Source organism: Gymnodraco acuticeps, unplaced genomic scaffold, assembly GCF_902827175.1.
Source record: "Gymnodraco acuticeps unplaced genomic scaffold, fGymAcu1.1, whole genome shotgun sequence".
Taxonomy (NCBI): domain Eukaryota; kingdom Metazoa; phylum Chordata; class Actinopteri; order Perciformes; family Bathydraconidae; genus Gymnodraco; species Gymnodraco acuticeps.
In genome coordinates this window covers 3,228,109-3,240,929 of record NW_022990270.1, presented here as the reverse complement: position 1 = coordinate 3,240,929, position 12,821 = coordinate 3,228,109, and the positions used below count along the sequence as shown (strand labels likewise).

Sequence of the window (12,821 nt, the reverse complement as noted above, 5' to 3'; positions counted from 1 at the left end):
ACTTTAACAGGAGAGGCTGTGTGTGTATGAGAATCAATGTGAAAGTTATGCTTATGGAAGCAACAAGCCTGTACTATTTCCCTCCTAATAAACTAAGAAGCAATTGAACACTTATTGGAAATAGAACAATTACAGAAAACTTAATTTTTACCATATAATATTGCACTGAATTATGTTACTCAAAACATCATCTATCTGAATTTGACATGATTTGACATTTCCAGAAGGTGGTGCAATTTTAAAAACTTGATTTACATTTTTGGGGAATACAGATACAGATAGAATATACAGTGTCCAGTGTTGTATTGTACAAATTGGTGGTATTAAAGTTGCTTGAATGCCGATCTTAAAAATCTAAGAGACAAACTGGATGAATGATGTCCTGAGCTGAAAAGAACGCCAGCTTGCTAAAAGAAAGTGCATGTAAGCACCGATAAGTCCGTCCCTTTACAACCCTTTTCCCTGTTTATAAGATCGAAGAGTGGCCTTCCATACAGCATTGTAAAATCAACATGGCATGTAGTGTAGGTTGAAGCGTTCAACTGAAGCTACATAGCCGATTTCAACATTAGTCTGGCGTTTTTAAAGCTGCTGAAGGGCTTTAAGTTAACTAAACTTGCTGGCCCCCTCATTGAAGGAAACTCACATTTATTTAGTTTATTTATGCTGGTGCACTAATATCGCATCTATAGACTTTACGTATTTTGCCTCCCTAAACCCTTCTGTCACAGAGACTGCAACCTTTCTCTTAATCCCTCTTTCTGTTGCCAATATCTATTCACGAATGTACCCTCTCTTTACTAAAATATGACTTATTCAACAACAAAATGTACTGCTACTACCACTACTACTACAACAACCATAATAACATGATTACTGTCACTTATATATGTTCGATTTGCCACGTACCATATTTCTGAAGGGGGGTGTTGACATCCTTTACAGGTGAATAAGGCCCTGACCCCATTTCAGTGGCTGCTCCCAGTTTGAAAAAGTAAAGTGTGCCACTGGACAAACCCTGGACCTCCACACTGGTAATGCTCCCTGAGAGAGACAGAGAGAGACAGACAGGAAGAGATTGTCAAGGGCAAGCCCATCGTAAAGCATGTTTCACTCAGGCATGTAATACTAATAAATATTAAACAAGATTTTAAAAATAAAGTGGTTAGTTGCACTTAGTCTGAATATACATGATAATGTGAGCTTTACAAATGAACAGTTTAAAGTGCAGTTTGTTGAGTCATCCCAGCCAACACTCACCCTCCTGAGAGAGGTCTTCCCATAAGTGATCCGGCTGGCTGAAGTTGCCACTGAACAGGATGCTGTAGCTGATAATGATACCGTTCGGCTCCAGCGGAGGGCGCCAGCTGGCCAGCACCGAGGACGAGTCCAGAGCGCTCAGCTGCAGCTCCTCAGGAGGAGTGGAGGGCCCTGAAGGAGAGCGGAGGACTGGGTCAGTAATTAGAGATCAGAGATGAGGCCTCACAGCTGTGGAATGTATATTGTCTTGGTGGGGGATTTGACATGCTGTGTGAGAACCATCTGCGTCTTTGTGTCCCAACCACCTGGGTACAGGAGAGAGGGGTCAGGCAAAGGGAGAATGGGCTGGGGCTCAGGTGACGATACATGGCAGTGGAGAGTGTGAAGGGTGACTTATGTCATGGGTGTAATAATGTCATTAAAAGGAGACCACTCAACACTCTCCACACTAACTTGGCAACATGAGAGCCACTGCTACACCTGGTTGTTTTATTCCTGCCAGTTATCAGCCACAAATGCCAACTACTAATACCCATGTCCACTGGCAACTGGCCAACCAACACTCTGATCTGCACATGAGTGAGAACACTCACCTGCATGCACATGTATATATTAGATTATCCAGTGCAACTACTTCACCTTGCTATCTGCACACAGCAAGGTTATCATGTGCAGCTATTCAGAACAAGATTCTGGAAGCACAAATGTGTAGCTGAAGGACAAGATTAAATGAAATAAATTATTTATAAGCGACATGAGGTAATATCAAACACAAACAGAAAAACTCACTGACCCGGCATCCTCTTCCAGAAACCGTCCCTCACATATACAAATAGTAGTGTATCTTCCCAATACAACACAACTCTAACACACTTTTTGGCACAGCTCAAGGGCACTGCAAAGGTTGTATGAGCCAGGAGTGTTTTTATTCATCAATATCACGTCAGTAAGAAAAGATTTGAAGTGCACACTTGATTGAGTTTTCTTAATTATTTCCATAGTAAATGCAACGAAACATATACATGTATACAGTAAGTAACAGTAGGTATTGTTAGTGTAAACCTGATAAACAAGCATATTTTATAGCCCACAAAGTATCACAGCAAAATCTTCAGATTGGGTCTTAAACCAAATCCAAGTGAATTGCAGCAGAGACTCACGGTCAGACAGGGTGGACTCCTCCACTGTGCTGCTGAAGGGTCCCACCACGTCCACTCCATTAGACTGCACCGCCAGCTCATAACGGGTGAAGGGCCTCAGCGCCCCGAGCAGTATCTCCTGAGCAGAGCTGCAACACACAAACACAGAGAGTTCAGAGTGTGTGGTGTACATTTTGGATTTTGTTAGATGGAGAAAAATAACTGAACTGATCAATTTAGTCTTGTTAGTTTGTGCAACTTGTTTGTTATAATATGTATTTTCTGTATGTTGTGATAAATAATTTTGTTGAATAAATATGGCATACAAAGATTGATAAGAGGATATATGGTATGTTTCCTTACATAGAGTAGTATGTACCAGTTTAAGTGTAGAGGGTAAGGACAATATTATGTGCTCCATTTTGATTACTGTCAAAAATAACTTTAATATTGGAGCTACTCAAGAAATAATAGTACCCTTTCGAGAAAAATGTGGTACACTGTATATAAGAAGGGGACGTAGTCAACGGACGTCATTTACTGTTTTGTGGGCTGCCGTTTTGATTCCTTTAGTTTGGTATTTTGTTCATCGCTGGAATTGAAACAAACCCTGAACAAGACATTATTAGGTGACCTGAATGGTTTGCTCAGAGGCTCCTCCAATCTCGCCAGTGAAAATGTCCTTGGGCAACTTACTGAACCCCACATGTCTCCCAAAGGCATAGCTGTTGGTGTGTTAGAGTGTGTGAATGAGTATTAAATTAAATGATGCACTTGACACCATGAATGTGTTTCTGAATTGAATTAGGGGGGTTGGAAGACTAGAAAGATGCAATAGAATTAATGTCCATTTAATAAAAAGAGAAGCATTTTATTGTAGTCAAATAAGAAAAGTAACTTCTAAATAAAGACAGAATGACCATATGTGTTTTAAGAAAGACAATTATGGTAAATATTGGTGTTTCCTCACATCTTAGGTTTGTATCATAACTGAAGACCTGTTCAAACACAAACACTGTTCAAATTAGATTAGATTAGTTCAATTGTTGACCATGAACTATGGGGATACGTTGCTGAGTTATCCCAAGCTACTTTCTCTTAAACATTCAGACAGTGATTTAGTTTCTGTTGTTCCTTCCAGTTCCTCACCTCGTGTAATATGAGACCAGAGAGGCGTTGGTGGTTCCCGCCGGGCTGCAGCGCACCGTGTAGTTGATGATGCGCACGTTGCTGAACCGCGGCTTCTCCCAGCGCAGCCAGATGGAGGTGGAGCTGTTGGCCATGGCTTGGATGCTGCTTGGGGGCAATGGAGGGGGGCGCATGGGCGGCAACGATGCTTTAACACACACATACACATTACTTGCCTGGATGTAATTTGTCATTATTTATTATCCCATAAAAGTGATTGAGGGTATCTATCACTCATTCATTCATTCATTTATGTATGAATGCGCAAATGCAGGAAGATAAATCTTACTTCTGTCGGGGGCTTTTTCTGTCCTTCCATTCCACATAGCAGCCGCTCCATCTATCTGCTTGTTGAATGCCCAAACTCTCACCTCATACTGCCGGTCAGGGACTGGCAAACACATACAGCAACATCAAGAAAGAGAAATACAAAAATGTCAACAGAAAAAACATGTTATTCAGCCAGCTTTATGCATGTTATAGAAGTAAAGCCGCCTGCTAGAAAGACACGATCTTTAAGTGTGGACAAGTTGCCCTAGATCTTATCTTAATGCAGTTATTCAATTGGTGGTTTGATATACTAAGATAGGATCTGAAATCCAATGCCTTTAAATGAGATGCTGAATTATTCATTTATTTTCATGAGGCATCTGTCTACTTTTGGTCCTTATTTTTCAAAAGTGAGAATGCTTATGAAAGCGGAGTTAAAAATGATATAAGGACACCGGTCAAAAAGCTCAGAGTTGAATGAAGCTGTCCAAAGGCTAGTGTGAAAAAACCACCCAGCTTACCCAGCCCAGTGAGGAGATGATACCGGGCTTTCTTACGGAGCCTGATGGTGTGAGTCTGTGTCGTCCTCTCTCCGTTGGCTGCCTCTTCAGCCTCCACCTCTCGACAGGACAGCTTGTAACCAGAGATCAGAGTGTGATTGGGCGACGGATGCCATGTCACATTCAGTGTGTTCTCTCTGACTTTGACTTTCAGCTCAGTGGGGGCAAAGATCACTGAAAACGTTTGAAAAAGGAAGACAAAATAGCATGACTGGGAATTCCAAATGATTACAATATTACTGACCATCAGACGTACACTTTACATATATCTTAGGTGTATTTAAGTTCAGATCAGTGGTTCCCAAACTAAGAGGGAGTAGTCACTGAAGTCTAGGTTCAAATTATCCGGGGAAAATGTGAAAATGTGAAACTAAAATGTACAATTTGACAAGTAAACAAGCAATCAAGACATTATTTAGCTGTCTTGCATTGTAATCAATTGTGGAATGATTTATTAATGAGATATGTTTCACCGGTGCTGTTAAGTTTTATGTTTGTTATTTTCCCCATATGAAATAAAAATGTTAAAGTCTCATCTCATACAACAATTATACTAAAACACCTGTGGGATCCCTAAGTAAAATAAAACAGGATTTTTAGGGAATGAACCACTGGCGTTTTCCTTACCCATGCTTTGGTCGCTGTGGTTGTAGTGGGCTAATGTTTGGTGCTGGGCCCACTCAGAGGGGAGCCCAAAGCCAACGACCGTCCCCGCTGCTATCCTCAGTCTGTAGGCCTGTTTGGGCTGCAGCTCTCTCAGAGTGAACTGAGTCTCATTCCCCCCCACTTCCATTGAGAACACTGAGTCCACTGCGGGAACACACAATACACACTTACATATGTATCTACAAGACTTTTTTCTTTAAAAAAAACAAAACATTAATATGTGCCGTTTTGCAATACATAGTTCAACAAATCATGTTCTTTTCAGCATATATGTATGTCCTTCAATTTCCTACTCAACTATTCCTCTGATCAACTTCACACTTGACAGGTGTACTGCTTAGGACCCAAGGAAGTGTAATCTTAAGTGTGAGCTCTTGAGATATATTGAATGTATTTATTAGTAATGCATTACATGCATTATTTATCGAGAGAGGGCTTCAACTATCAACACTTAACAGCATGCTGAGTAAAGAGTATTAATGGACATGTGAGCTTTTGCCCCTGCACCTGACTGATGTGTATACTCCACTGCACACTGCAGGGGGATATAACTATCTTACAGTAGGTGTATTTCTCAGTATCAAAGAAAGTTTTCGATAAAGCTGCAATATTTATAATAATAACACACACAAAAGTTAACTAGGCTGTCTTTTTCAATGAATAACAGTTCATGGAGAAAGCAGAATGTGTACATATCCTGAATTATACTCACTAAATTGTGCTTTCCCTGGCTGTTTAGGTCAATGTGTTGTCCAGCAGGGGTTACTCACCCTGATCCACAGTGCTGTACTCAATGCGGTAGCGGGTCACAGCTCCTCGACTGTACTGCGAGGACAGTGGATGCCACATCAGCCTGATGTCTGTGGGGGAGGTGCTGGCTATAGACAGCTGAGGAGGGGCACTGGGCACTGCAGGAGGAAACAACATGACATAATGAACTGTTAGATGATGCTCATTCAAGGTATATCCTATAGATCCACACAAACACATTATATCTCCAACTAAACTCAACAAATAAGTGTTTAAATTATTCAAGGAGTGGATCGTGTTGATTGGAACAATTCTCATTTGAGTCTCTAGTGATTACTACTTTTGTAACAACTACATGAAATGACAATAAATTAAGAGTTTAAATGTTGGCATTCAATTGATTTTGCCCTGTGAGTCTATGAAGCATCCAAGGCTGGTATATTGTTTAAGTTACTCACCGTCCTCCAGCATCTCCACTGTAACAGGCAGGGAGGGGCGACTGGCCCCCATGGGAGAGTAAGCCACCACAAAGAAAGTGTAGGCAGTGTGGGGCAGAAGTTCTTTGACGTGATACTCTGTGGTGTCGTTGTTCATCGCAAACTGGTACTCTACATTATCTGACCCTGAAAAGGACAACAATAATCAAATGCTGGTAACACTTTATATTAAGGTACACATATTCACCATCAACTAGTTGTTAATTTACATGCGTATTAGCAGTATATTGGCTCTTTATTAGTCCTTATAAAACACTTATTAATGCCTTATTCTACATGACCATATTCTCCCAGTACTAGGCCATTAGTTAAGAGTTGTTCCTTATTAACCCTCTAATTAGTGCGTATTTATGGTAAGTAAGGAAGTTGTTGTACATGAGTTTTGGTCTCAATATGCTCAATATGGACCTAATAAGGCAGCAGTACCACAATAATAGTAGTTCTCCCATAATAACACCAAACAAATATGGTATATTCTTATGTTACTATACATGAAACGACAAGTGTTAATTGTGTTAAAATAACACAACATTTGGTATTTCTAACTCAGAATATGTTCCCTATTTTAAAGTGAAGTCTTGTTCATAACAAATAAGCTAGTAGTTTGTCTCTAATATGTTAATTAACATGGTGAATAAGTGAACCTTGATATAAAGTGTTACCCAAATGCGTTATTTCAGGATGTTTGGGCACGCTAACTGTATAGCTACACATACAAATCGGGACACACCTGCGGCGCGTTGGCAGTGCACAGAGTAGCCGATGATTTGGTCTGCGTTGTACTCAGGTTTCTCCCAGGTGAGCAGGGCCGTTGTGCTGGAGTAGGGCATAGCAGAGAGGTGGCGCGGAGGGCTTGGCAGACCTTCCCTCACAATGACCGTCAACTTGGCAGTTGCGCAGGCTGTGCCAAGCCCGTTGTCTGCTATGCACTGGTAGTAGCCCTCGTCCTCCAGGGCCAGCTGGTTGATGAGCAGGACCCCAGGGCTTTGGGTCTTCACCCGTCTGAAAGACTTAATGGGATGACCGTCCTTAAGCCAGTGCAACACCGGAGGAGGTTCCCCTGAGCTGTTGCACACAAATCTGGCTGTGTTTCCCCTGGAGAGGGACACTGTCTCTGGGGGCTGGAGGATCACTGGAGGGGCTTTTGGAAGTAGGAAACAAAGCTCTTACTTACAGGAGACACTGATTATGTGCACTTTAATGTAAAAGCGTTAGATATGCCGTTTATAAAATAAAGAGAAATGCTTTAAGATAATATTTACATTTAAATAAAAATCGTTTTTAGTAATAGTAGCATCAGAACTTCAATTACTCTGTGTCTTAAGGGTCCACAGAAACCTCTACTATGTCATTATATACAGAAATGACAACACGTCTCCTACCAGGCACATGCAGCTCAGCAGCAGCAATGACAAATTCTCTGGTCTTGGGCTTGTTGGCCCGGCAGACGTAGACGCCGGCATGGTGACGCCTCGTGTCCCTAATCACCAGGTTAGTTGCGAGCACAACCACATCAGTAGAAATGGGCTTTCCATCTGATCAAAGAAGCAAGTAACAAAGAACGACAGGACATTCTCAGATCATTAAGATGAAAAATAACAGGAATTAGACACAGAGGAAAGTGGAGATCAATTTCCAGGCTTTCAGTTGCCTGAGAAACAGCAAAGAAGAAAGAGAGGCAGCACTTGAGGAGCAGAGGATTTGACCTGTAATCCCACAAGTTGACCAACAGGTGGCTCTGTGACTTTTTACTCCAGGTTCACTGAGGTGTCTGCATTGGCACACTCCCAGGCTGTGTGTAAAACCGTTCACTATACACTGTATAGACCTCTATTTAGTCTGTCCGCCATTTTGTGCTGTTGTTGAACGCAATACAGAAAATGATATGTAGTGAACAAATAAATCAGATGCAGCACTAAACAAAAAATGTCAGACATTTTGCCAAATCACATCACAAAGGAATCCAATAGTTTAACTTGACATCATTCCCACCAAGACTGTGTGTCTGTGTGTAGAAGCAGCAGGTATGAATTAATTAACATGACAAATCACCTCCTGTAAAGCATGGCTCAGCGCACAAAACAGTAGAAAAACACAGGACTAGTTGAGAAGGAGACAGCAATCACCAATAAAACAACAACTTTGCAGCCACAGGATACACAAATCTGTGTCCTGACGCCTTGATGTGTTTTCTTTGTGTGTGAGAGACGTATAGCCAGAAAGCGAGGCACAGATAATGGAAGTGTGACAGATGCTGTAAAATAAGAAAAACAAACAGGATGGGAACCCCGGAGGGGAAAAAAGCGAGTAAGAGCATTTGCCAGCGTTACCTTGTCTGCTCCAGGACACCAGAGGCTTCGGCTGGCCTTGTGCCATACACTCCATCACAGCGGGACGGCCCAGCACCACCGATGCATTCTGAGGCGGGGCAACAATCGCAACTCCGTTCAGAGCTTCAGTAGAGCCTAGAACAAAAATATAAATGTTTACTTTGGTGTTGTGTAGCAGTAAAAATGAAATTGACTACATTTAGATAGCACCTTTCTAGTCTATGTAACCACTCAAAGTGCATTTTACATTCATAAGTCGGCATCCACCTCATCAGGATAAACATTAACAAACATTCACACACTGCTGCCACTTCAGGGATCAGTATTTTGGCCAACACTTGACTGTAGTAGCTAGGAATTAATTACATTACATGTCAATTGTTAGATGCTTTTATCCAAAGCAACTTACATACTCAATACTGTGGGCAATCCCCACAGGAGCAATTTGGGGTGAAGTGTCTTGCCCAGGACACAACGACATAATGACATAATGACATAATGACTGCAGTGGGGTTTGAACCTGTGCTTCCCTGAGCCTAACACCAACGCACTAGTCCACTGCGCCACAGCCTCCCTCCATCAACCTTCCAATTGGTTGATGACCCCCTCTACCTCCTGCCACTCAATTAGATATGATTGAGATTGTACCTGACAGAATGATCGATGCTATCAGCCTGGTCGCAACTTCAGAATCAGTTTTTTCTTTTTATTGAATCCCCCATCCTTCACCAAAGGAGTGAACAAATGGAAATGATGCCTTATTATGGGGCAACAGCTATCCAACATTATTGCCTTTTTTTTTCTTTTTCTAACTATTCCTTGTATAACCCCAGCATGTAGAGACTTCCAGGCCCTCTTAGGTATAACAACCGTACTAAGAAATGGATTTCTCAACAACACTTTGATAATGAATGATAATTCTATGATCCTGGCTCCAAAATGGTGGAATGAGCTCCCCATTGAAATCAGGACAGCAGATAGCTTACACATCTTCCGGCGCAGACTGAAAACTCATCTCTTTCGACTCCACTTCGAGCGATAGAATTACTAACAAAAGACTTATATACTAACAAAGGACTGGCTTATCTAAAGCCAGTTGAGTAGCACTTGAAATGTATTAGCTCTATGAAACCTGATGTACTTATAAGATTCTGTTTTCTTCAAGTTTGTATCTTCTTGGTCGAACGCACTTATTGTAAGTCGCTTTGGATAAAAGCGTCAGCTAAATGCAATGTAATGTAATGTAATGAACGATTCAAAGATTGTCACCCTTACAATACTGGTTCACAATTCGTATTCTACTCACTAACACAGGGGCATTCCTTGCCCAGTGGATGGCAGTATGTATACGTACGTGGTTGCTGTTAACACCCAACATGTCATGATTTGCATTTCCTATTATCGAGCAATGCACATGAGATACACAGTAATATTGGGGCTTCATTTTAGATGATACAAATACCTAATTGTGATACATAACCTTTTTCTTTTTTAGTGTAGTGGAGCCTCAATTCAGAGTGTTTACCGCGACCTATCTTTGGTGTTATGAAGTGACTGAGCTCGTGAAATGTTCTACGGGAGGGCGGGGGAGCATCGCTGCGGGGCAACTGTGGACCTCTGTCGCCTGTCAGCGCAATTTATATGATGCCGTTTAAAAAAATGAAGGGCGGTGCCGGCCGTCAGCGTACCGAGCCGGCCGTCAACGGCCCGCTGACGACCGGCCGTTCTGTGATTCTCCAGGTCCGCCCTGTATTCCAGCGGGTCCGTCTGCACCGCGGTGCTGCGGTGACCCGGTGGAATACAGGGCCTACCGCGTTTAGGAACCGTTAAGCAGAACCGAAATTGTGTATTTTGTATGGGTACCCGGTACCCGGCATTTTCTTATCGGTTCTCATCTGGAACCGAGTTTCGGTTCCCAACCCTATACATAACTGATTAAGCCGCCAATGGACTGTTTGGACTATAAAGGGAATAGGAGGTGATAATCCAGATCAGCAGCTAGAGTTTCAGTGAGGCGGAAGACAGAGGAGCTTTTGAAGATGCAGGAGTTTACAGTAACTCCTTAGTGAGTATTTGCACGAGACAGTGTTTCTTTCTCACACAGCAGGTCACTTCATTATAACAAGAGTCTCTGCAGTTGTCTGATTGCTATCTCGTTGAGGCTTCATCCATTCTAAGTGGGAATGGATAAGACCTGAATAGGACATCTTTATCAGAGAGGTTTTGATGTAAGAGAATATATCTCATTTAATGTACAGGTTGCAGTAAACATCTCAGACAGTAGACATATTGTAGAAAACTGGTCAATAAACCCTGAACAAGAGGGTAGACATCGTTAGAGGAAATCATGATGAAACTTCGTGGCACCTGACACAAACCTGACAAAGCACAGAAAGGCTTGGAACATGAGGATGAGAGGGAGAAAAGGAGAACGCAATATACAGTGTCTTTCGAGAGAAAAAGGTAGACCATTAAACTTAATAGAAGGACCTCAATTACAGAGCTGAGGCTCTTCTCTGCTCTTCAGTGACCAAGGATGCCAATGAAAGCATATTGTTTATGGGATGAGGGAAAAAGAGACTATTATTTTTGAGAGCATATCATTCCCCAAGGTACAGCTGTTTAGTAGGACTGAACTTCAGCAGCACATATTGCTAATAACCTCCAGAGCACGGCCGGGCATGTTATATATTAATCATTAAGATTACATACAGCAATCCTTGGATATGCATAAGACTTAAAGTGGGTCAGTCTGCTTTTGAAAGGACTGCAGGGTGCATCTCCATAGGGGTCTTATGTGGATATGATGGGTAAGGGTGATTTTTTAAGCATGTAGAAACTGGGGAAGAGGTAGGTGAAACTATAAAGTGGAGGTTTAAGGCAGTTGGAGTACATTATATGTTAAGAACGTGGAGTGGAGCACCTCAGCAGCAAGCATGGCTATAGGTGTTAAGATGTCCTATTCATAGAACTCTGAAGTGGAAGCGAATGAAGTAAGAGATCTGACATCTGTTACTTGAAATGGCTCTCAAGAGAGCTTTAAGTAGTCTCCCCCGAGTCTTTACTGGTTGGATATTCCATTAAAATGTACTATATCTACCTAACTCCTTTTCCAAAAAGCTCTTGACTATCTATAGCGCCTGTCGAAAAGAAAAGAGGATATGTTCTTTTCTATTGTATACTTGTACTAAAAGGAAGATACAGGCATGAGAAAAGTAATACAAATGAAGAAGGGGGCTTTTGAAAACTTGGAACAACGTTTTAAAAGTCAGTATGTGGTATCTGATTCACTTATCAGTTCATCTCTCTCCTCTTTTTTTTTTAAAAAAGACACAAAGGCTGTGACTCAAAACATCCTGATGGTTCCCGCAGAGGAGCCAATTACAGTTGATTGATCTCTAGCTGCAGAGGCAGATAATACGACATAGCTTTAATGTGGGCTGCCTAATGGTCAAATCACACCTCACTGTAGTCTCACTGATTCAGAGCACTATGTAATCCACTGATGTAAGTCCTTTCAGTTTCCTGAAAGATATTCCTTCATTCTGTAAACAGCATCAATCATTTAATGTTGTTCTTGTTTCATTGATTTGGGCATAATTACTCCACATTGTAACATGTATCTTTTATTTGTTGCCATACGATTGACATTTTGAGGTTAAGATTTGTTTTCTTGTCAGTGGCTTGAAGATAAATATCATTTGTATTATATTTAATTTAAGTAAATTTCAAAAAAGGACAAAAGGCTCTTTAATGTGAGACAGACATGCAGTAATTTGCTATGGCTGGTACAAAATGATCCGTTGTGCAGTTTTAGATGAACATTATTGGGAGACAATAAAGTGATTATTCCATAAATACGTATATTTATTTTCCAGAAGTGCTTACTTCTTAATAAACTTTGTTTTTGAAATGCATAACTTGGGATGTGCCAAGTTTAAATTGAGTCACTAAATTGAAACATTGCTTTTTTTCCCATTGTTCCATACAGGGAGAATGAGTCATGTGGGTGAAAAGATGCTCACATAATTGTGACAGGTGCTTAAGGGAGAATACGTTGAAATCTGTCTGTCAACATTGTTTTCTTGATATCTTTGTGTATCAGGGAAATTAAGTCTGAAGGACAGGCAAGAACAAGGCACAGCACTTAGCAGCGTTTCA

At 41.4% G+C, this 12,821-nt stretch overlaps 1 protein-coding gene across 3 annotated transcripts in view; it reads right to left on the bottom strand.

The window, feature by feature from the left end:
- igdcc4 (immunoglobulin superfamily, DCC subclass, member 4) overlaps positions 1-12,821 on the bottom strand; it is a 49,107-nt gene that overhangs the window by 4,224 nt on the left and 32,062 nt on the right. For all 3 annotated transcript variants that reach the window (XR_004569442.1, XM_034220832.1, XM_034220833.1), the window contains exons 5-16: positions 8,661-8,795; positions 7,713-7,865; positions 7,061-7,471; positions 6,292-6,456; positions 5,854-5,991; positions 5,045-5,227; positions 4,379-4,591; positions 3,877-3,978; positions 3,549-3,735; positions 2,421-2,548; positions 1,261-1,431; positions 910-1,044 (exon numbers count right to left, since the gene is read on the bottom strand). Coding sequence is in view for 2 of the 3 variants with exons in the window: in XM_034220832.1 (XP_034076723.1) it covers positions 910-1,044; positions 1,261-1,431; positions 2,421-2,548; positions 3,549-3,735; positions 3,877-3,978; positions 4,379-4,591; positions 5,045-5,227; positions 5,854-5,991; positions 6,292-6,456; positions 7,061-7,471; positions 7,713-7,865; positions 8,661-8,795 (2,121 nt within the window). In the remaining variant the exon portion in view is untranslated. The remainder of the gene's footprint in view (positions 1-909; positions 1,045-1,260; positions 1,432-2,420; positions 2,549-3,548; positions 3,736-3,876; positions 3,979-4,378; positions 4,592-5,044; positions 5,228-5,853; positions 5,992-6,291; positions 6,457-7,060; positions 7,472-7,712; positions 7,866-8,660; positions 8,796-12,821) is intronic.